We start from the raw sequence: 23,482 nt of genomic DNA, 5'->3' as shown, positions 1-23,482 counted from the left end.
TCATTGTGGGGTTTTTTCTTTAGGAGTCCAAGGTAATGCTTTAAATAATAATTCTCAACATCTCCATCAATGGAATACAGCAGGGAATAGAAGAGCATAAGTTTCACATCTGCCTTTAGAACCCAGGAGGTTCCACCTGAAGATGAGGAGAAACTTCTTTGGTGTGAGGGTGCTGGAGGCCTGGAGCAGGCTGCCCGGGAAGGTTGTGGAGTCTTCCCCTGGAGAGATTCCAACCCCACCTGGCCACTGTGATCCTGGGCAAGCTGCTGTGGATGCCCCTGCTTTAGCAGGGAGGGTTGGACTGGATGGTCTCCAGAGGTCCCTTACACCTGGGATTCTGGGATTTAGAAGTTGTACTCACATTCTTCCACTCAACACCATTCATGTCTCACATTGATCCTCCTTCCCAGTAGTTAAGCTCTTATTGGTTCATGACTACCAACGTCTAGCTCTGGTTGCTTTAAGTCTGTGCTAATCAAAACATGCCATGAGTGAATTCCTATGATGGCCCCACTCACAGGGGGCTGAAGGGAAATAGAGTTTACAATGAAATTGGGTTTTGTGAGGGTGGCAGAGCACTGGAACAGGCTGCCCAGAGGGATTGTGGAGCCTCCATCTCTTGAGGCAGTCAAAACCCACCTGGACATGTTCCTGAGTGATTTAAGCGATCCTGCTCTGGCAGGTGGGGTTGGAGTAGATGACCTTCAGCGGTCCCTTCCAAGCCCCCACCATGCTGGGATTCTGTGTGATGAGATGCAGCACAGCACAAAGTGTCTGCAGTAGCTGATGGTAAATGCACTCATGTTTAGAAAACACTCGAGTCTGCATGCTTGAAACGTTTTCTTTCCTGTGCACAGGCGTCAAACATTGGTGTTTGGGGTTCTCTTGCTTGGATGAGGCCTTGAGCAGCCTGGTCTAAGGCAGGGGGGTTGGAAGGAGATGATATTTTAAGGTCCCTTCCAACCCAACCCATTCTGTGAATCTCTGAATCTGTGAACTTGGTTACTTCATGGCTGGGGTGATGAACGTGCTGAGCGTTGACGGTTTGGTGTTTTTGCGTTGCAGGGGGTTCAGGACCATCCTCATCAATAGCCATAGCTGGCACCAGCCAACCTGCCATCACAAAGACAACATCTGTGCTTCAAGATGGTGTTATCGTCACTACTGCAGCTGGAAACCCACTTCAGAGCCAGCTGCCCATGGGGAGCGATTTCCCTTTCGCTGGCCACGAACACTCGCTTCATTTCCCGCAGAACAGCTCTTCAAACAACAATCTTCCACACTCTTTGAATCAAAACCTCCTCAATTCTCTGCCTATCTCTTTGCCAGTGAATCAGCAACATCTCCTAAACCAGAATCTATTAAATATACTCCAGCCTTCAGCAGGAGAAGGCAAGTCTGAGGTCAACCTCAACCCTTTAGGTTTTCTCAACCCGAATGTAAATGCTGCTTTAGCTTTTCTCTCCAGTGACGTGGATGGGCAGGTATTGCAACCTGTTCATTTTCAGCTTCTAGCGACCCTCCTTCAGAACCAAGCCCAAGCAGCTGCCATGCTTCCCCTACCATCTTTCAATCTGACCATCTCAGATTTGTTGCAACAGCAAAATAACCCTTTACCCTCAGTAACACAGATGACAGCCCCACCTGACCATTTGCCAAGCACTCAGTCAGAAAGCAACAGGGTGGAGACCCTTTTAACCAACCCCTTGGGCAACCCCATTCCAAGCTTTTCAGGCACTGACACTACTTCTAACCCCCTGCTCCTCCCAGCTGTCTCTGGGGCCTCAGCATTAATGGCCTTGAATCCCCAGCTGGTGGGAGGTGTCCTGAACTCCGCATCGGGCAACACCGCTAATCATCCAGAGGTTTCCATAGCCACCTCCTCCCAAGCAACCACTACCACAACCACTACATCATCCGCAGTGGCAGCACTGTCTGTCTCAACCCTGGGTGGTGGGACAGCAGTGGTGTCAATGGCAGAAACATTGCTGAACATATCTAATAATGCTGGGAATCCATCTGGTCCAGCTAAACTCAACAATAACTCTGTGGTGCCACAGCTACTTAACCCTCTACTGGGGACAGGTCTGCTTGGTAAGTTCAATTTCTTCACAGATATAAAAGGATTAAAAAAAAAGTGACTAAATGAAAGGAAGAGGGTTGGGGAGGGGGAATCTTGCATTCTAGTTTCTACCTGTAAGGACTCCACTCCGGCCTGCTCTTGGGGTTTTTGTGAGGGTCTTGTATGTCGCGGCTTGTTTGTTGAGAAACGCCTAACACTTGTCAGAAATTGAAGCCACCTCCCTAAGTGAATTCAGTACCATTTCAATACTGCTTTGGGGAAAACTTCTTTCCTATCCCACTCTTTTAATCCTGATGCCACCTAGACCTTGCAAGTGCTGGAAGCAGTCGGCCTCCTTTCGTCTCTCGAGCGGTGAGAGCGCACAGGCGCACCCCTGGGGCGCAGCAGTTCGTTTCAAGTGCGTGTGGCATCACAGGGTTAGGATGAGTAGCTGTGTAGTAGGTGAAAAACAGCCAAGTGCCTTCCTCCAACTGAACCTAAAAGTGCCCAAACCATAAGCACACTCCCCCCCCTGAAGTAATCCATAAAGCACTCAGGGTAGGCCCTTGCACGAGTTCGAAGAGGGAAGTTGGCCCCTGAGACCTTTCAGGGTGTTTCTGTGTTTTCTCATTGCTCTTTTGGGTTTGTTGGGTTTTTCACTTCAGCTTGGAGTTCAGTGTCTCACCTGGCAATCACCCACATCCCAAAACAAGCCCTTAAAAAGGGTTGGGTTTTTCCCTCCTGTGCCCTGTGATGATTTTTGCCAAGGACATGCAATGTAGTTAGTACCCTGCTGTGTTTGGAGGCTGTGTAATATACTAATAGGAGGAATTAAAGAGTGGCAATGAGCTGAGAAGTGTTTTAGCATAATACCTCATTGCTTGCCTACTAAGAGAAGGCTCTGAGGCCACCTTATTGTGGCCTTCCAGGATTGAAGGGGGCTCCAAGAAAGCTGGGGAGGGACTTTTGAGGGTGTCAGGGAGTGATAGGACTGGGGGGAATGGAACAAAACTAGAAATGGGTAGATGGAGATTGGATGTGAGGAAGAAGTTGTTCCCCATGAGGGTGGTGAGACACTGGCACAGGTTGCCCAGGGAGGTGGTGGAAGCCTCATGCCTGGAGGTTTTGAAGGCCAGGCCAGATGTGATTCTGGGCAGCCTGCTGTAGTGTGAGGTGTCCCTGGCCATGGAGGAGGGTTGGAACTGGATGCTCCTTGAGATCCCTTCCAACCCTAACAGTTCTATGACTCTTTGATTCTAATTGGCTCTCCTGAACTTAACCCTGCTTTCCATTGCCCACGTGAGATGAAGCTAACAACAGTTCCACAAATGCAAATGTTAAGGACAATGAAAAAATTTCATTGAAATAAACAAAACCCTAAGAAAAAAAACCTTAGATCAAACCAACTTAGGAAGTTAATCTGTGTTTAAGCTTCATTAATTCAGAAAGCCAGGTTCAACAGCAGATTTCTTTCTTTCATCTCTTTCCCTAGACCTAGAATTTTCATGTCAAGTGAGACTTTTCCTGTGATACAAAAATGTTCATACAGTTGTCTCTCTAGAATGTTTAACAAGCCCAGAAGTTATTTGGAGCGTTGGCTGCCATCCTGTGAGCCCCAAAAGCCTTTGCTGCTCCTTTGCAGTTAGCTCACTTTATTTTGTCACAGTTAATGGCAAACTGCTTTTGTTGGTTTGTTGGGGGTTTTCAATCTTTCTCTCTTTCTCTCTCTCTCCCCACTTCCTCCCCCCCCACCACCTCAGTACTGTTTGAAGCAGTCACTCTTTGCAACCTAAGAGTAAGATTCCAGGACACGGAATGGCTTCTTAGAAGCTGATTGTGCCGTACTTGGCTGTGCAGCAAAGGCCAAGACAGTCGTGTCAGGAAGCTTTAGAAAGAGCCCAGATAGATGTGACATGCAAAAGAAGCACTGCTGAAGAACTAAAGGAATAAAGAGTAGGAGACACATGCCTTGAGGACCATTCCATGGAAGACTGAAGGGGAAAAGTGTTGTTTTGCAGAGGCATTTGCTTAGCAGTCAGTTAACATTGGAGTCAAGGAAATTCCTCCTGACTGTTGAAAACCAGCCTGACTTCTGTCTCCCTGTGTTTGCATTTCAGGTGACATGTCATCTATAAACACTACTTTGAATAACCATCAGCTGAGTCATCTCCAGTCGCTATTAAACAACAATCAGATGTTTCCTTCAAATCAGCAGCAGCAACACCTTCTCCAGGGCTATCAGAACGTGCAGGGCTTTCAAGGCCAGCCCCCAATCCCTGGCCCAGCTAACAACCCGAACCCCATGGCGTGTCTGTTCCAAAATTTCCAGGTAGAAAGCAAAACTGAATGGCTGCTCAAATGTGCACCTCTCAGTGCTGTAGGTCACAGCATACCTGCTGTACTTTGGGTTTGCTGAGCGGGACAGGCTGAGAGACTTGGGGCTGTTCAGCCTGGGGAGGCCTCAGAGTGGCTTTCCAGAATCTGAAGGGGCCTACAAGAAAGCTGGGGAGGGACTTTTGACAAGGGCTTGCAGTGCTGGAATGAGAGGGCATGGATTGAAGCTTGAGGAGGGCAGATGTAGGCTGGAGATTAGGAAGAACTTGTCGGCAGTAAGGGTGGTGAGACACTGGAACAGGTGGCCCAGGCAGGTTGTGGATGCCTGGGCCACCTCCCTGGAGGTGTTCAAGGCCAGGTTGGATGAGGCCTTGATCAACCTGCTCTAGTGGAAGGTGACCCTGTCCAAGGCAGGAGAGTTGGAACTAGGTGATCTTCAAGGTCCCTTCTGACCCAAACCATTCTGTGAATGACTTGCCTCATTCAATAAGGCTTTGGCTTAGCAAATCAGTGGCATTTGTAACTGACATTTGAGACTTTCCTCCTTAGCAATTGGCTGTAGATTCTTTGGACAGAGTTCTGCTGCAGGGATTGGAAGAAGTATGCTATATGAATGGCATTGTGCCCAGCAGTGTGCTCAGGTGGGCAAGAAGGCCACCAGCATCTTGGCCTGGATCAGCAAGAGTGTGGCCAGCAGGGGTAGGGAAGTGATTGTCCACTTGTACTGGGCACTGGTGAGGCCACACCTTGAACACTGCCTTCAGTCCTGGGCCCCTCACTCCAAGAAGGACATTGAGGAGTTGGAGGGTGTATAGAGAAAGGCAGCAAAGCTGGTGAAGGGTCTGGAGAACAGGGCTGGGGAGGAGCAGCTGAAGGAACTGGGATTCTTCAGTCAGGAGAGGAGGAGGCTGAGGCAAGACCTCATTGCTCTCTACAACTCCCTGAAAGGACAGAGTGAGGTGGAGGTTGGTCTCTTTTTCCTAACGTCAGGTGATAGAACAAGAGGAAATGGCCTGAACTTGTGCCAGGGGTGGTTTAGGTTGGAGATTAGCAACAATTCTTTGCTGCAGGAGTGGTCAGGCACTGGAACAGGCTGCCCAGGGAGGTGGTGGAGTCACCATCCTGGAGGTGTTCAAGAAGCCTGCGGCCATGGCACTTTGGGACGTGGTTTAATGGCCATGGTGGTGTTGGATTGATGTTGGACTCGGTGATCTTAGAGGGTTTTTCCAACCCCAACAATTTTGTGCTTCTGTGAAAGTTCATAATTCCAGGTGACCATGTCTCTTCTGCTGCCCCTGAAACTGAAGGGAGGAGCTGGCAGTGGTGTGGGTTGTGCAAAGTGAGGCAAACAGGCAGCAGAGTCGGTATAGAATTGACTGTGCAAAAATGCTGCCTCCCTGCTACCCACCTAATCAGACAAATCTTCATCATGCCAGTGGAGCTATCCAGCTCACATAGTGACAGGCAGCACAGCAACCAAAATAAGGAGGAAAAGCAGAGTTCTAAAAGCTGTTTATTGCTGTTCTGCATCACTGTGGTTGCTGCAGAGCTCGAGCTGAGGCGATGGAAGCGTGCAGGTAGTGCCAGAAAGTGCTTTTACCCTTCAAGCAGGAAAAGGAAGAGGTGTCATTTTCTCAGTGTAGATGTTTCCCTGCCATTGCAAAATCACAGTCCTCTGGCTGCCTATTACCTCACTTTGCTTCTGTATGGATTTTGGGGAGCTTTATCTCAGTGGGCTTTTTTCCTCTGCAGACTCTCAATTCTATGAATAGTAATGGTAGGTATTCAAAGGAGCTCTGGGAAATATTTCAGCCTTGTTTTTTGCAGGTTTGTTTTTTTTTCTGTTAGAGCACTGTTACTGCCATTGTCTTCACTGCCTCCCTGTGTGACAAGAAATAAAAAGCACAGTTACTGGAATCTGAAGGTTACAGTTTCCTCTGGCAGTGCCTGAAATTACAGCTGCAATGCAAAAGGGATGCAGGCAGAGGGAATGAAGTGAAAAGAGACCCCGAGAAAGAAGCTTGTAACAGGAAGGGAGTAAATGTTCCAGCTCTTCAGCCTGAAGAATCCAGGGAGACCTTAGAGCAGCATTCCAGTACCCAAAGGGAACCTACAGGAAGGCTGGGGAGGGACTGTTTAGAAGGTCTTGTAGCAAGAGGAGAAGGGGCAATGGTTTGAAGCTAGAGCAGGGCAGATTTAGATTGGACATTAGGAGGAAGTTCTTTACTATGAGGGTGTTGGAACACTGAAACAAGTTGCCCAGGGAGATGGCAGAAGCCCCATCCCTGGAGAAATTCCAGGTTAAACTTGATGAGGCCCTGAGCAGCCTGATCTCATTGGAGATGTTTCTGCTCACTGGGGGGTGGGGGTGGGGGCAGACAGGGGGTGTGTGTTTGGATGGAGAAGATGACCACTGAGGCACTGAAGGTCCCTTCCAAGCCAGAGCATCCTGTGAGTCTGTTCTTTCCAAAAAGGATACTGATGGGCTACATTCCAGAAATGGAATGAGGAACATGAAGGAGCCCTGAAGAATGGCTGGTAGGATGGAAGGGATGTAAAAGAATAGCTAAGAGCAGAAGTATTGACCTGAGTGAGGCTGCTTAGGACTTGAGAGAAAAAGGGAGGGTGCTGTGCTTCAGGAGAGGAAATCCCTGACAAGACTCAGGTGTAGTCTCAGCAGTGCATGGCAGGTTGTGCCATAGCATGCAAGGCATCTGGTCTGATCCAGGAGCCAAGGCCTAACAGCCAGTGCTTTGGTTTTCCTCTACTTAGGCTTGGCTTCTTCCCTCTTTGTTATCTAGCTCAGCATTGAACTTTGTAACTGCATGCAACCAAAATAAACCCAGGTGCTGCAGCAAGCAGACACCCTGGCCAGCACCCTGACTTTTTGACTAAAATGAAACAAAGTTTGTTGAAAAAGGACTTGTGACAAGGGCTTGCAGTGACAGGACAAGGGACAGTGGCTTTGAGCTGGAAGAGGGGAGATTGAGACTGGAGATTAGGAAGGAATTTTTGACAGTGAGGGACAGACACTGGAATAGGTTGCCCAGGGAGGCTGTGGATGTCCTCTCCCTGGGGGTGTTGAAGGCCAGGTTGGATGAGGCCTTGAGCAGCTGAGCCTAGTGCAAGGTGTCCACGGCCGGGGTTTGGAACTGGATGATCTTTAAGGTCCTTTCCAACCCAAAGCATTCTGTGAATCTGTGAGAAGGAACTCGGTGCAGAACAGCAATCTCCATCTGTTTCTCTGCGTTTTGCAGGTGAGGATGCAGGAGGACGCTGCCATCCTGAACAAAAGAATGATCACTCAGATGGGAATGGCACCGGTTCCTGAGAGCTCCAGCACTATGCTTCCCCCTTTCCAAGAAACATCTTGTGATTTGCAGCAAAGAACTGAACCATCTCTTGGACAACAGGCAAAGGATAACCTCAACGTCGCTGCTCAGGGTGATACCTCGGTGGACGCCATCTACAAAGCAGTTGTAGATGCTGCAAGCAAAGGAATGCAAGTAGTAATCACCACTGCTGTTAGCAGTACAACACAGATGAGTCCCATTCCAGCTTTGAGTGCCATGAGTGCCTTCACAGCCTCAATTGGTGACCCATTAAACCTTTCCAGCGCTGTCAGTGCGGTAATCCATGGAAGAAACCTCGCCGTGCCCGACCAGGAGGGCAGGATAAGGAACAGCAGAGGAACGCGAGTCCTGAAGAACTCGGAGCACGGGAAGAACGCCGGCGAAGGGGAGGGCTACGAGTACTACAAACCAACCAGCTGTAACACACCCAAAAAACAGTGGGAAGGGGAGCAAAGTCCCGTCAGCGAGATCAACAGATGGAAATGTGAGGAGTTTCTAGACCACTCTGCCCACATCCACAGCAGCCCTTGTCACGAGAGGCCCAACAACATCTCCGCGCTGCCGCTGCTCCAGGGCGAGCAGCATCAGCTCCTCTTGTCCCAGCGGAACTGTCAGGGCGAGAAAATGCTGGAGGAGAATTTCAGGTATAACAATTACAAAAGAACTATGATGAGTTTTAAGGAAAGACTGGAGAACACTGTGGAACGATGTGCACACATCAACGGCAACAGGCCTCAGCAGAACAGAGGATTTGGGGAGTTGCTGAACACTTCTAAACAAGACCTGATTCTGGAAGAGCAATCCCCCAGTTCCTCAAACAGCTTGGAAAGTTCGTTAGTTAAAGACTATATCCATTACAATGGAGATTTTAATGCCAAAAGCATTAATGGGTGTGTGCCTAGCCCTTCAGATGCTAAAAGCATCAGTAGTGAAGATGACCTAAGGAACCCAGATTCCCCTTCTTCAAACGAGCTGATTCATTACAGGCCGAGGACGTTTAATGTTGGCGACTTGGTCTGGGGCCAAATCAAAGGACTGACTTCATGGCCTGGGAAACTAGTAAGAGAAGAAGAGGTTCACAATTCATGTCAACAGAACGCTGAGGAGGGGAAGGTATATCTCTCTCTCTCTCTGTCTCTGCACACCTGGGCCTGTACAGATGGTTATCAAAACACTCCTTTGGTTTAGTCTTTCTCTCTCGTTTTAATAAGGCAAATCACTTTCCTTTGTTTTTCCTGTCCATAACTATACCTTGAAACTGAATTTCCCCACAGTTGCCTGATGAGAAGCTTCTACCACTGCTATGAGATGTTATATTTGGGCTAGATTATGCTTTACTCATTAATTTGTGCCTGCCTTAGGTGATCCTGCTTTGGCAGGGAGGGGTGGGGGTTGGACCTGATGAGCTCTGGAGGTCCCTTCCACCCCCTAACATTCTGTGATTCTGTGAAAAGATTTGCTCCACACACCAAAAAAAATGTTGTTAATCAAAAAGTGGTTTAACTCATGCTGTGTATTTAGTTGAACTTCTGGCTGGTGTGGAAAGAAACTGCTATGGAAATACCCAAAAGGGTTGGAAACCTCATCAGCGAGAAGGGTTCTGATCAGATTGAGGAGTCTGTAACAAGTCAGAGCTTGCTGATTGACACACACACACACACACTGCTCCATCTGCATGGTAACCAGCACAAGCAAATGTCTTGGTTTAATAATTCAGAAATAGAAGTGTCATAGCAGCAGAGCCTCACAGCTTTCTCTGGCTCCAGGAAGCCAAAGGGCTTAGGGATTCGGAGCATTGTCTTTGCTGCAAGAGTGGTCAGGCACTGGAACAGGCTGCCCGGGGAGGTGGTGGAGTCCCCATCCCTGGAGGTGTTCAGGCAACCTGTGGCCCTGGCACTTTGGGACATGGTTTCATGGCCATGGTGGTGTTGGGTGGATGGTTGGACTCGATGATCTCAAAGGTCTTTTCCAACCAAAACCATTCTATGACTGTTGAACTGAAGCAAACAGTTGAGATTCATTGGCAAAACCTGCTACAAGTTCCTGCACTCTGGAAGAGGTGCTTTTGCAGCCTGAAAGGAGCTTTAGGGCATCTTTTCACAGTGAGGGAAGCATTCCAATTCGCTCTTTCTTGTTAAAATCCTTGGCTTTTAGGTCGATAAATCATATGCTTGTTGGGGTAATACACAGAAAACAGAGTTATCAAGGTGGTGTTGGTTATTTTATGATGATAAATCCTTCCAATTGTGGTCTCCACTGCTTGTGTAACATTATATTTGTAGGGTTCTTATAAAGTACCTTCCATGGGGTAAAGCTTTTTTTAAGTGCTGTTTTATACAATGCAGTAAGGAGAGAGGAAAGATCTACTGAAATCACATTTGAATCTGGCACAAAGAAATCAAACCACCTGAAAACGAAGTCATCTTCCCCATGATCTGCCCCAGTACAAGAACATAGAAGAATGGTGATAGTGGCTTGGACCAAAGTGTTCCTGCCCTCAAAATTTGGATGGCAGCAGATATCAAGAAGAGAAAGTAAAAGAGAAGAGAAGACTCCAGGGGGACCTTAGAGATGCCTTCCAATACCTGAAGGGATCCTACAGGAAGGCTGTGGGAAGAGGGTTTTTTCAGATAGCCTTGTAAGTCTGTAGGGAAGATTTGCCTTTGCAGAGCATAAGGGTGTCTAGAGACAGAACAAGGGGCAATGGTCTGAAGCTGAGGGAGGGCAGGGTTAGACTGGATCTTAGGAAGGAGTTCTTCAGTATTTGGATGGTGAGACTTTGGAATATGTAGCCCAGGTAGGCTGTGGATGCCTCCTCCCTGGGGCTGTTCAAGGCCAGGCTGGATGAGGCCTTGAGCAACTGAGTCTAGTTGAGAGGTGTCCCTGCCCATGGTGTGGAGGCTGGAGTAGATGATCTCTGAGGTCCCTTGCAACCTAAGCCATTCTGTGATCCTATGAAACTCTAAGGTCCCTTCCAACTTCAGCCGTGTTATGATTCTATGTTGAGAAGGTCTTCACCAGCAGCCTCTGACTTCCGTCAGCTCAGGACCCCCTGAAGCTGGAAGTGGTGTATCTGTGGTGCAACCACTGCTGCTGTTGCTGCAGTTCATAACCAGAGGTATCTGAGGTTGGTGTGCAAATGGAATTTCCAAAGTTTCAAAGAGCTCCATTTTGAGTATGTGGAACAAAGGTTCTCACTTTATGCCACCTCCCCTGTGAGGCCAGGCTGTGAGAGTTGGGGTTCTTCAGCGTTTCAGTGTTGGAAGGGGGCGACAGGAGACCTGGAGAGGGACTTCTGGCAAAGGCATGGAGGGGCAGGACAAGGGGCAATGGCTTCAAACTGGAAGAAGTTGGATTTAGATGAGACATGAGGAACTTCTTCCCCAGGAGGGTGCTGAGGTATTGACCCAGGTTGCCCAGAGAAGCTGTAGAGGCTCCAAGCCTGGAAGTATTCGAGGCCAGGCTGGATGAGGCCTTGAGCAACCTGATCTAGCAGGAGGTGTCCCTGCCCATGGCAGGGGGGTGAGAACTAGATGATCTTTAAGGTCCTTTCCAACCCAAACTATTGTATGATTCTGTGATGGAGAGAAATCAATGTTTTCAAGCCAATGTTTGAACCCAAATGTTATCAAGCCACTATCTGAATCCTTAAGAGCTTGTTGCTTTGAAAGATTAGGTCCCAGGTTGATACAAAGTAGAGACAACCAAGGCAGACCACCCAATTTAAACAAACTGGACAGTTTGGAAGTGTACAACATCAGTGCCCCATGGGAGCTACAAAGAGAGTTCTTAGAGTGCACACAGCCTCCAAGCATGGATTTGTGTGTTACCTTCTCAGAACTGGGTACCCTTATCTGTACCACTGGTTTGATGTGCTTTGTGAGCTTAATTTTTCACTCCCAAATTTGTGGATGCCAGAGTGTGGAGCTGTGCAAACCCACCTGCTTTAATTTCCTGTCTCCTCTGTACATTGTGTAAGGGCTGTGTGACATTATATTCAGTGGCACTGGTTTTATTGTGTCCTGGAGCACAAACAGGGAAGCAAGCAGCTCATGCAGTTCTGTCTGGAGGCAGCAAGAGAAACCATCTCAAATTCTTCATCACCAAGTCCCATATGATGGATCACCTGTCATGTCAGAAAGCCTTTAATGACAATAATTTTAAATTAGAGGGGGGGAAAAAGATGTGTCTGATTTTCTCCAGCAAGAATTACAGAGTGAGTCAGCATCCCAAGGTCAGGAGTTGGCTGAGAGGTGGGATGCAGGAGAATATGAGAGGTGAAAATGAGCATGTGGAGTCTGATGGTTCTGTTTCAAGTGTAAAACAGGCAGGGACTCCCATGCACACTGGTTCAGACAGGCTGTGACATGTTGTGCAGCTCCTTTCTTCAGGTGTTTGGACAGCCTGGTCTGAAGACAAAGAGCAAAGAAAAGAAAACAAGCCACACCAAAAGAAATCACCTTGAAAACCAAGGAGAAATCATCCTTGAAAACCAGGGAGAAATCACTGTAAACCAGGGAGAAATCACCTTGAAAACCAAGGAGAAATCACTGAAAACCAGGGAGAAATCACCTTGAAAACCAGGGAGAAATCACTGAAAACCAGGGAGAAATCACCTTGAAAACCAGGGAGAAATCACCTTGAAAACCAGGGAGAAATCACTGTAAACCAGGGAGAAATCACCTTGAAAACCAGGGAGAAATCACTGAAAACCAGGGAGAAATCACCTTGAAAACCAAGGAGAAAGCACTGAAAACCAGGGAGAAATCACCTTGAAAACCAAGGAGAAAACACTCTGAAAACCAAGGAGAAATCACCTTGAAAACCAAGGAGAAAACACTCTGAAAACCAGGGAGAAATCACCTTGAAAACCAAGGAGAAAACACTCTGAAAACCAGGGAGAAATCACCTTGAAAGCCAAATGGTCTCCAGAAATTCTGCACCATAAAGCATCCTAAGAAGCTGCAATTGATGAGATGAATCCCTCCTGTTTGTGGCTCTTCCTTAAGCCATCTTGTGCAGGATCTGTGTAGCTCCTGCATTGTACCACTGGATTTTCTGTGCTGCTGGGATTTTGTGGTGCTGTGTATATTCCCTCTTCTTCCTATCATCCAGAATTTGATTTGATTTGATTATGATGATTTTTGTTTTGCTTCCATTGCAAAGACTTTGGGTATGAAATGTAATAATGCTTGTGTTTGGAGAGCAGCTGGAATGGTGTTTCCCCAGCAGGAGAAGGCAGCAATATTGCACCTTTGTGCCCTAGTGAATGCTTGGGGGGGGTTGGCTGTAGGCAAATGTAAAGAGGAAGCCAGGGGAAGTGCAGCAGACATTTCTGAAAGGGAAAGGAGCAAGCCTGAAAGCACAACATGCATTGGGAAGCAGAGGATGGGGTGTTCAATTAAGTGATTCATTTGAGTATTACCCAAAGCAAATCAGCTAAGAAGGCACTCTAAGGCCTTCCAGTACCTGAAGGGGGCCTACAAGAAAGCTGGGAAGGGATATTTTACAGGGGCTTGTAGTGGTAGGATGAGGGGGAAAGGATTGAAGCTTGAGGAGGGCAGGTTTAGACTGGGGCTTAGGAAGAAATTCTTCCCAGTGAGGGTGGTGAGACACTGGAACAGGTTGCCCAGGGAGGCTGTGGATGTCCCCTCCCTGGAGGTGTTCAGGGCCAGCTTGGATGAGGCCTTGAGCAAGCTGGTTTGGTGGAAGGTGTCGCTGCCCATGGCAGGGCATGATCTTCAAGGTCCCTTCCATCCCAAACCCATCTATGAATACCATTTCAATGCAGCTTCTGCAGCTGGAATGCTCATTCTCTGAGGGTTTTGTGCCTTTTTGTCTCCTCTCTGTCCTTAGAACAGCTCTGCAGGTTTCAAACATGATATTTCTCACCATTTTTCCAAAGCCTGATTAGGAGAAGAATTGTTTGAGTTCTTTGCAGCCTTGCATTAAGAGTAAACAGAGTTTTAAAGAAAAAGCACTGCAGCCCTTGCCAAAAACCAAACTATTTCATTAAAGTAAATGGGACATCTGACAAGGGCTTGTAGTGACAGGACAAGGAGCAATGGCTGAGCTTGAGGAGGGGAGATTTAGGCTGGATATGAGGAAGAAATTCTTTCCAGTGAAGGTACTGAGACACTGGAACAGGTTGCCCAGGGAGCCTGTGGATGCCCCCTCCCTGGAGGTGTTCAAGGCCAGGTTGGATGAGACCTCGAGCAACCTGGGCTAGGGTGAGGTGTCCCTGCCCATGGCAAGGGGTTAGAAATAGATGATCTTTAAGGACCCTTCTAATCCAAACCATTCTATGATTCTATGAAAATTGAAAACTTGCCTCCCTACATGCAGGTTTCACCTCAAATGATTCTAAGTTCCTGAAGCAGCAGCATTCCCCAATTTCATCAGCAGATGCCTTAAGATCAAGACCTGTGAAATTTGGTCTCAGTGTGCCACATTTTGAGTCCTGTGTCCAGGTCTGGGTCCCTCAGTTCAAGAAAGATGTTGAGATGCTCAAACGTGTCCAGAGAAGGGCAACAAAGCTGGGGAGGGGTTTGGAGCACAGCCCTGTGGGGAGAGGCTGAGGGAGCTGGGGTTGCTTAGCCTGCAGAAGAGGAGGCTCAGGGGAGACCTTCTTGCTCTCTACAACTCCCTGAAGGGAGGTTGTAGCCAGGTGGGGGTTGGTCTCTTCTCCCAGGCAAGCAGCACCGGAACAAGAGGACACAGTCTCAAGCTGTGCCAGGGGAGGTTCAGGCTGGATGTTAGGAAGAAGTTCTTCCCAGCAAGAGAGATTGGCCACTGGAATGTGCTGCCCAGGGAGGTGGTGGAGTCCCCATCCCTGGAGGTGTTTAGGAAGAGCCTGGCTGAGGCACTTGGTGCCATGGTGGAGTTGATGAGATGGTGCTGGGTGAGAGGTTGGACTCGATGATCTCAAAGGCCATTTCCAGCCTGGTTCAGTCTGTGATTTCTGTGATTTTGAGCCTTACTTCTCGAGACGGGTGACAAGTTGCTCACTCATTAATGTCACACTGCCACCTCTGAAAATCAGCTCCCTGGTGAATATCAATCATTTGGGAATTGAGAGGCTGGCTTTAGAGGGCATTTGCATTTCAATTTCTCCTCTGGCTTGCACTTGGGCACGCTTAATAAATTTGCCTCCGCAGCGCTAATTTCTCCCGGTGTCAGAACTCAAGCTGTACTCCTTTTAATGAAGGGGTTTGGTGAAGTTGTGCAAAGATGAGGAAGTGAGCCAAGCAAAATGGGGCAATGCTTGACAACAAAAAAGCAATCCAGCCCTTCATGGTCTTTAAATGGATGTGTTTAAAACCCCTTGGGTAGTTCTCACAAGCCAAAATGCCTGAACCAAATGAAAATTATACACAGAGTTCCATGGATTCACTCTCTGAGGGTGCAAATGATGAAACCATATGGATGAGAGCATTCCTTTTCTCCTTGTTTGTATTGCCTGTGTCAGTACTAACTGGTAAAATAGAATAGAATAGAATAGAATAAACCAGGTTGGAAGAGACCTTCAAGATCATCGTGTCCAACCCATCAACCAATCCAACACTACCTAAACAACTAACCCATGGCACCAAGCACCCCATCAAGTCTCCTCCTGAACACCTCCAATGTGCAGGGCTTTGTGTTAGGATGCTTTAAAAGAGGATGATTCTGGGCAACCTGCTCCAGTGTCTCACTACCCTCACTGTAAAGAATTTCTTCCTAAGCCCCCAGTCTAAATCTGCTTCCCTCAAGCTTCAAGAGAACTTAAATTTCCAGTTCAAATACTTCAAATACCATCCCAGCAGCCCTGTTGATTCATCTTGACTCAGCAGATCATCCTTGGATTCCTCTTGACTCAGCAGATCAGCAAAGCGTGTGCTTAAGTATATATAAAAAAGAACCAACTACTCAAATACCAACAAAGGCAGAGTGATGAGTTCAGGGGGGGTGGCTTCAAATTGGAAGAAGCTGGATTTAGGTGAGACATTAGGAAGAAATTCTACCCCATGAGGGTGGTGAGGCACTGGAACAGGCTGCCCAGAGAAGCTGAGGAGGCTCCAAGCCTGGAAGTGTTCAAGGCCAGGCTGGATGGGGCCTTGATCAAGCTGATCTAGTAGGAGGTGTCCTTGCCCACGGCTGGGTGGTTGGAACTGGGTGATCTTTAAGGTCTCTTCCAACCCAAACCATTGTAGGAAACATAAAAGATTAGTTCCACAAAGCATAAATCAGACTTGTCACCTGCCCACCCCACTTTTGAAGCCTGAAGCCTTTGAACTTAAGCACACAGTGTGGTTCTTCTGACACGGGGCTGAAGCTGGCTGTGCCCTCAGCACCAGTTTGTACTGGGCCTTTAAATGCTTTATCCAGAGATGTGAGGCATCTGTAAAAATTGCCTCCTGTGTAGCAGGCAAATTGGTATTTTAATGCCTTCCAGGTGGTCTGAGAGGTGTAAAATGTCAGTGCAGAGAATGAGGCATTACCCACAGAGTTCATTTTAACAACATAAAGACAAACAAGGTGTTAAAAAAGTTACTCTCCTCCTTAATTTTGTTTTTGTGAGTGCCATGGGTTTGGTTTTCTTGTGTTTCTGTTGTTAGTGGTGTGGCCATCTAGAGAAGTTGTGGTACCTCCATCCATGTCTGAGGGGGTGTGCACAGGCAGAGGTGAATTTGTTCTTTGCTGGGTAGTGGTGTATGGCTGCAGAGCAAAGTAGGCTCCATACTAATGCATGTCTAGCAGTAAAGTAAAAGCAGTGTTTAATAATTGCAGGTCTGGGTAATGTGGTTTGGTGTTCATACCTTCACTCAGGTGGAGCCAGAGAAGCTGAAGACACTAACAGAAGGTCTAGAAGCTTACAACCGAGCCAGGAAAAGGAACAGAAAGTAAGTAACTGCTGGTTTATTTCCTAGCCAAATGGAACAATTAGCTTCCTCTCCTACCCGAGGCTCTCGTTTGGGGGAGCTGAGCAGATCCACCAGGCTGAAGAGTTAATTTTCTGAATCCCTTGTGTTGGTTATGATCATCACCCCAGATCCTTGATGTCTGCATTTTTATTGCACCCTCTGATATTTACAGTAGCCTTTGTAAAATGTCAGCCTCCTTGTTGGAGCTTTCATGTGTAGGATTTCTAATTTACAGAAAAGGGGGGAAAAGAGGTTCTTGCATCAGAACTATGCTGACCAAATACACTCTTCAACAAGATCTGCCTCTCTTGTCTCAGCCCTCTCCCTCTGGCAGCTGCTCCAGGCAGAGCAGAGTGCAGGTTTGCTCAGGTAACTTTGGTTGATTTCCCATTGCTGAGAAGTTTGTGAAGTGCTGAAGCAGACAGGAGGCTGACTGCAGAGCTCTGTGTCAGACACCTGCCACCTGTTTGGGGTTATCTGGCCTTTTAGCCTTTGTTTGCCAGCAGACAGGGATAGAAAGAGTGTGAAAGAGTAAATATTGGGCTGTGAAGCATCAGCATAGGCAGAAAGGGGAAAATCATGGAACCATTAAGATAGGAAAAGAGCTCCAAGATCATAGAGTCCAAACATGGTTGACTTTAGGTGATCGAAAAAAAAGTTGGGCAGCTCAAGTAGAAATTGTGGTCTGGTTGGATTTGCTCCCTGCTGCAGTGAGGATCTGTGCCTTCAGGTCTGTGTGAGAATTCAGAGTCAGCTCACACTACTTGTCCTTAGCACAGTCAACACAGGCCCAAAGGAATTAAATAATGATTTGTCTCCAGCTCCTTTTAAGGCCTAAGCTCTTCTTCTATTTATAAGTCACAGGGTGCTTCAGAGAAATACTTTCTGTGCCAGGGAGGCAGTGCTGCTGGTTGGGTTTTTTCCCAAGATCATCCTCAAATTGTCATACTGGGGTTTAAGGGTGTGTGGTGAGGGAGCATCCAAGGGCTTTTGGCAGCTCCCCACTTGTTTGCTCGCGTGCCTGAAGTGAAATACGTGACTGGAGTAAGGTGACACCAGGAGCAGATTTAAAGAGGTGCTAACGTTGAAGTAAACACAACAGTTTCCCAGAAACTCCCAACTTCTCATTTGCATTTGTGTATTTAGCAGGCTGCAGGGCTCCTCTGCTCCCTCACTGAATCCTGGGGCCTTTCTTTGTGCCCCCTTTGGCTCTGCCCCATGGCTTCCCATAAACAAGCACAGAATCATCTGGGTTGGAAGAGACCTTTAAGATCATCGAGTCCAACCATGAACCCAGCACTGCCTGGTCACCACTAAACCCTCAGCACCACATCTCTGTGGCTTTTCAGTCTCTCCAGGGATGGGGACTCCAGCACTGCCCTGGGCAGCCTGTTCAACCCTTTCAGGAAACAAATTGTTCCTCATGCCCAACCTAAACCTCCCCTGGCACAGCATTAGGCCATTTCCTCATGTCCTAAGTTGAACAGTGACTACTGTGAGGTCCCTCCTATTGGCCATGTGCCACGTTCAAAGTGGAACAGGACTCCAGTAAACAAATGCAGCTCTTCTACCTATCTTTCTAGCTTCCATCTGAGTTCAGTCCCCATCCTGACACAGTCTGACTTTCTCTGTCTTCTCTAGATGTGAGTTGGGTAGTGGCTTGCCCCATACCACTAAGTCAAGCAAGGAGGGTGCACCCACATGTCCCTGTTAGTGCTGCTCAGAGGCAGCAACTGCAGGTGAGCTCTGCATTATGTCCACTATGGGAGGGAACTCCCTAGTAGGGAGGAGGAGGAGGAGGATTGTGCCAAAAGCTGTCAGCAGAGTTATCAGTTACTGAGATACCTCCTTATAAATGGAGTCACCTTACCTTGATAGCAGGTTACGCTGTCACTGGACAATCTTCTCTTCATCATTGATAAGATCTGAGGGGGCTTCACTTGCCCAAGGGACAGAACTTTAACTTGTTCTTCTTGCAAGCAGCCAAGCTCAAGCAGTTCAAACCCCCAGGTGGACATGTCAGGCTGTGTATGAGAAGATTTCTGTCAGTTTATCTTATGGTCTCTTTGGTGGATTTAAATTGCATCAGGATACATAACTGTGAAGTTATCATAGAGTCACACAATGGTTGGGTTGGAAGAGACCTTAAAGATTCTCTAGCTGTCCCCCACCCTACCATGGGCAAGGACACCTCCCACTAGACCAGGCTGCTTAAAGCCCTGTCCAACCTGGCCTTGAACACTTACAGGGAGGGGGCATCCACAACCTCTCTGGGCAAGCTGTGTCTCACCAATCTCATGGTGAACAATTTCTTCTTTCTCTCTAATCAAAATCTACTCTATTTCAGTTTGAAACTATCACCCTTTTTCTATCTCTCCACTCTCTGCTCGAGTTCCTCTCCACCTTTCCTGTAGGCTCCCTTTAAGTTCTGAAAGGCTGCAGTAAGGTCTTCTGAAGCTGTACAAAGCCACTTTACCACCATTTCATTTGCTCAGAGCCCTGGTTGAACTTGAGCAGCTTCCTCTGTGGATGAAGCCCTGTACAGTGCAGTGCAGTCAGGGCAGTGAGGGTTCTGTGCAGTTCCTGCCCAGGTACAGTGCAGGTGACCACTGGACAGTGGTGGCAGGGAATATCTTACTTGAATAACAATGAACAGCCCCTCTGAGCTGCTGTCTTTGATCTCCCAGCTGTGCTGATGGGCATGGAATCATTTTGCTGAGCTAGGGGGATGGAGTTCCTGCAGAGCACTGCTTGTTGGATAATTCATCAGGGCTGCTTCTTGTCACTCTTCTGCCAATGCTGCTGTAAATCTTTAAGTTCCAGGGAAGAAGATCCCAGCTGACACCATGAGCTTGCTTCATGAGAAGGGAAGATTTGTTTAGGAAGTGTCTCCTGTGAGGGACAGCTCTCTTGACCCAACCATCCGTGCCAGCTTGGGACAAGCTGTTCTCTTACCTGTCCCTGCCATCATCTCCCCTTGTGACGCAGATGGCTGTCATCCTCCTGCCCTCATTTCTGCATCTCCAAGGCAGGGACAACAGGACTTCCTGAGGACATTGTGATGGATGCTTATAGTAGAGTCTCTCATCTTCAGGATGCTCATTTTCTCATCTCATATTCAGCTGTTTCTCCTCCTGTTCATTACTCTTCCAAATCTTCAGTTGAAGTCATGAATGAACCAGCTTATCTAAGTACATATATAAAGAAAGAGCTTTTAAGTACAGATCCTGAAAAAGCTGTCAATGAGAAGCTGCTCAAGTATTGTTTGCTAACTTGAAACTCCTGAGTGTGAACAGAGAGCCCCAGCAGTATGAACTGTCATGCAGAGCATCAAGTGGGAAACCTCTTTAAAGAAGAGCTAGACATAAATCAAAACTGTCACTGGAATCAGATGTGTGTGGAGCTGCCCAGTGACCTGGGGTAACTTTCAGGTTGGAAGAAGTTGTCAAGCTGCCCAGGGCAGTGGTGGAGTCCCCATGCCTATAGATATGGTGCTGAGGAACATGGTTTAGTGGTGGCCTGGGATTGCTGGGTTAATGGGTGGACTGGCTGATCTTAAAGGTCTTTTTCAACCTAAATGATTCTATGATTCTGCTGTGATTCTGATTCTAAGAAGGTCTTCTCCTTACCTGTATCATAGCCCTTGCAGCTCATGCACTGATGTTTCAAGAGAGCAGTGTGTGTAGTCTTTCACAGAAGTATAACTCAGCTCAGGAGGATGGGGCCAGACTCATTGCAGTGTTGCCCAGTGACAAAGGGCAGCAGGCACAAAGTTCCACCTGAACATGAGGAGAAAATTCCTTGCTGTGAGGGTGCTGGAGCCCTGGAACAGGATACCCAGAAAGGTTGTGGAGTCTCCTTCTCTGGAGAGATTTCAAACCCAGAGTAGCTGGAGGAGTCCTCCTCATCAAAGCCCATGAGAGTCATGATTTGGACAAAAGATGGCCCAAAATGCTGTGTTGCCATGAAGCACTCACCTGGTTGCTCCTGAGTGCAGCCCATCCTGTGGCTGTTGTAACTAACCTTTCATTTGTCTTCTGTAATTACACCACCAGCCTTTAGTTTGCATCATGCTCTCTCCCTCTAGGTCTGTTTGTGCTGGAAGCTCAGCTGTTAGTAGGTTATGTCCAAGGAGTGAATGTGTTAATCATGGGTGAAGGTTCATTTTCTCTTCCTAATGATGTTAATTTTCTCTTCCTAGAAGTGGAAAGCTAAATAACCATTTAGAAGCTGCTATACACGAGGCCATGAGTGAACTAGACAAAATGTCTGGGAATGTAAGTTCCTTTTTACCTCAGCAATCATCTTCTCCTTTTCCTATGTCTCTTAGCCCTGTGGCAGTTGAAGGGCTGCTTTGAGTTACTTTCTCACCTCCGTTTTGGGTTCATTTCCTTTAAACAACGTGGAGTTGAAAACCTCTTTGCAAATACCTGGTCACTGAGAAATGAGAACAGGTGGAGAGTTTCAGTTGTGTGGCCATTGAGTGTTATGGTTTTTTTCCCTGAAAGAGATTCCTGGAGTAGTTGTACCTGCTAAACTTTGCCTCAGTTCAGTCCTGCAACTGACTAGTGACACAGAGCCAGGCTTGTTTGGTTTTCAGCTTGAGTAGCAAGCTACTTGAAACCACATTGTAAAAGCATCACTCTTTTGAGTGGAAAACTCTTTGTATGAAGTTTTCCTCCTGTGAAATGAAAGGTAAGTTTTAAAAGAATAAGAGTATTCCTGATCCCCAACCTAACAGCCTTCTTGCTCCAGTAATTACACCGTTGCTCTGTAAGCCCCAGGACCCCTCTCATACAACCTTTGGCCTTCACACTGAAAGTCACGTTTTCAATTTCATCGTAGCACACTTAGAAATGCAGAATTCTTTGTCACAGCACTTCCTAACCTCCATCTCTTAGCATGGCTTAATGGCAAAATGATTAATTAGGAAACATTTAGTGACAGGGGGTAAAAAAAGCCTTTTTCCTGAGACTGAGTGCTCAGTACTGCAGCTGTTTGTATTCAGGAGCAGTGGTGAAACTTGAGGGGAGCTTCTGGAGCCTGTAGAAGGAAATTTTAATCAGAACTGATTTTAGAACCACCAAAACTTATCAAATAGGTTACTCAGTACCTTTTAATGGCTGCTGTAAGCAGAACCAAAAGCAAAGCTTGTGTTTAAAGGTCTGGACTGTGCCACATGAGGCTCAATTTAAAACACCCTGTGTTTTCCTCTTGTCTTTGGAAGGAGAAGGAAAAGCAGGTTCTGGTCAGGGGTCTGTCACAAGTAAACCTGGGAGGTGTCTGGCACACAGAGCTGCTGTGTGGGCTACTCCACCACTCACCATCCCGCTCATCCCTTTCATTCATTTGCAAGCCCAGTAGCACTAAAACCTGTGTGCTGTGTGCACTTGAGCTGGGCTAGACTGGCCCAGGGGAAGCTGCTGCCCTGGGGCGAGCTGAGCTGGTTGTTTGGTGACGCAGATGAGCTGATGTCCCTGCGTGTCACTGCATCCTCAGATTCTCACTATCTGCTCACAAAACATGTGGTCAGGGCTTAGTTCCCTCACGATGCTGATTCCTAGAAGCACTCATGGGAGTCAGCATTGCCCTGTTTAGTGACTTGGCATTTTTCTCAGCTGCTGCTGCTGCTGCTCAGGCATCAGTCTCCTTTCCAATTAAAAGCACGTGCAAGCGAGCCCATTAGCTCCCAGAGCTCTTAGTAAGAGCCAATCGATGTGGAGTAAACACTGGGGGGCTGGAGCAATCCAGGCAGGACCCAAGGAAAGCCTGGCTGCTGCTGGCTGAGTGCTGCTGGGAGCTGCAGCCAGCTCTCCACAGCTCCACAGCTCTCCTCCACCGACAGATGGTGGTGGCACCCCGCGCCTGCCCGTGCTGCTGGCGCCGTTGCCGAGCAGCCAGCGGTGAAAAGCTGTTTCACACTCCAGTTAGCCTGGCCTTTAGCTGCAAATTGAATATTTCCTTTTAATTATTAGACCAAGACAGAGCTTGCTAAACACAGCTTGTTCCTGAATAGTGCCACTACAGACCTGCAGCTGGCTTCTCCTGCTTTCCCCTCTTAGCGGTATTGTCTCACCACCTCCTTCCTCCGCTGTGGCACGTATCATGATGAGGTGTAAAGGTTTGTCTGCAGTAATTGGACAGAATGGCAGTTTGGGGTCAGTTCCTCATGATGGACTTTCTGAGTTCCTGTAGCTGGTGCCTTTTCATATATTCATAGAATGCTTTGGAAGGGGCCTTAAAGATCACCAACCCCCCTGCCATTGGCAGGGACACCTTCCACCAGACCAGGTTGCTCAAGGCCTCATCCAACCTGGCCATGAACGCCTCCACAGGGAGGGTGTCCACAACCTCCCTGGGCAACCTTTTCCAGTGTCTCACCACCCTCACTGGAAAGGATGTCTTCCTAATCACCAGTCTAAATCTGCCTTCCTCCAGCTCCAATCCATTCCCCCTTGTTCTATCCCTACAAGCCCCTCTAAGAAGTCCCTCCCCAGCTTTCTCCACAATAGAACAACTTTGGGATGTACAGGTTGCAGCATCAACCTTTTCCTCCCTAAGTACTTGAAGTTCCTTTTAATTCAGGCTTCCATGAAATAATAAGCAGCATTTCACAATGGAACAGGCTGCCCAGGGAGGTGTGGGAGTCACCCTCCCTGGAGGTGTTCAAGAAACCTCTGTCCCTGGCACTTTGGGACATGGTTTAATGGCCATGGTGGTGTTGGGTTGATGGCTGGACTGGATGATCTTGGAGGTCTTTTCCAACCCAACCAATTCTATGATTCTGTAACAGCACCTCAACAATCCTGTTGGCTTGCTGGAACGAGTCC

At 47.7% G+C, this 23,482-nt stretch overlaps 1 protein-coding gene across 9 annotated transcripts in view; it reads left to right on the top strand.

Annotated features, from left to right (window-relative positions):
• The window catches only part of MBD5 (methyl-CpG binding domain protein 5), a 197,930-nt gene that overhangs the window by 173,449 nt on the left and 999 nt on the right, over positions 1–23,482 (top strand). For 4 of the 9 annotated variants that reach the window (XM_054177693.1, XM_054177701.1, XM_054177680.1 and 1 more), the window contains exons 10-14: positions 1,066–2,094; positions 4,180–4,391; positions 7,654–8,862; positions 16,519–16,631; positions 20,854–20,929. In XM_054177693.1, coding sequence (XP_054033668.1) covers positions 1,066–2,094; positions 4,180–4,391; positions 7,654–8,862; positions 16,519–16,631; positions 20,854–20,929 — 2,639 coding nt within the window. The remainder of the gene's footprint in view (positions 1–1,065; positions 2,095–4,179; positions 4,392–7,653; positions 8,863–16,518; positions 16,632–20,853; positions 20,930–23,482) is intronic. The other 5 variants (XM_054177708.1, XR_008463062.1, XM_054177715.1 and 2 more) reach the window with 5 other exon arrangements.

The sequence above is a fragment of the Dryobates pubescens genome, chromosome 2 (assembly GCF_014839835.1).
Source record: "Dryobates pubescens isolate bDryPub1 chromosome 2, bDryPub1.pri, whole genome shotgun sequence".
Classification (NCBI taxonomy): domain Eukaryota; kingdom Metazoa; phylum Chordata; class Aves; order Piciformes; family Picidae; genus Dryobates; species Dryobates pubescens.
This window is presented reverse-complemented; position numbering and strand designations above follow the sequence as displayed.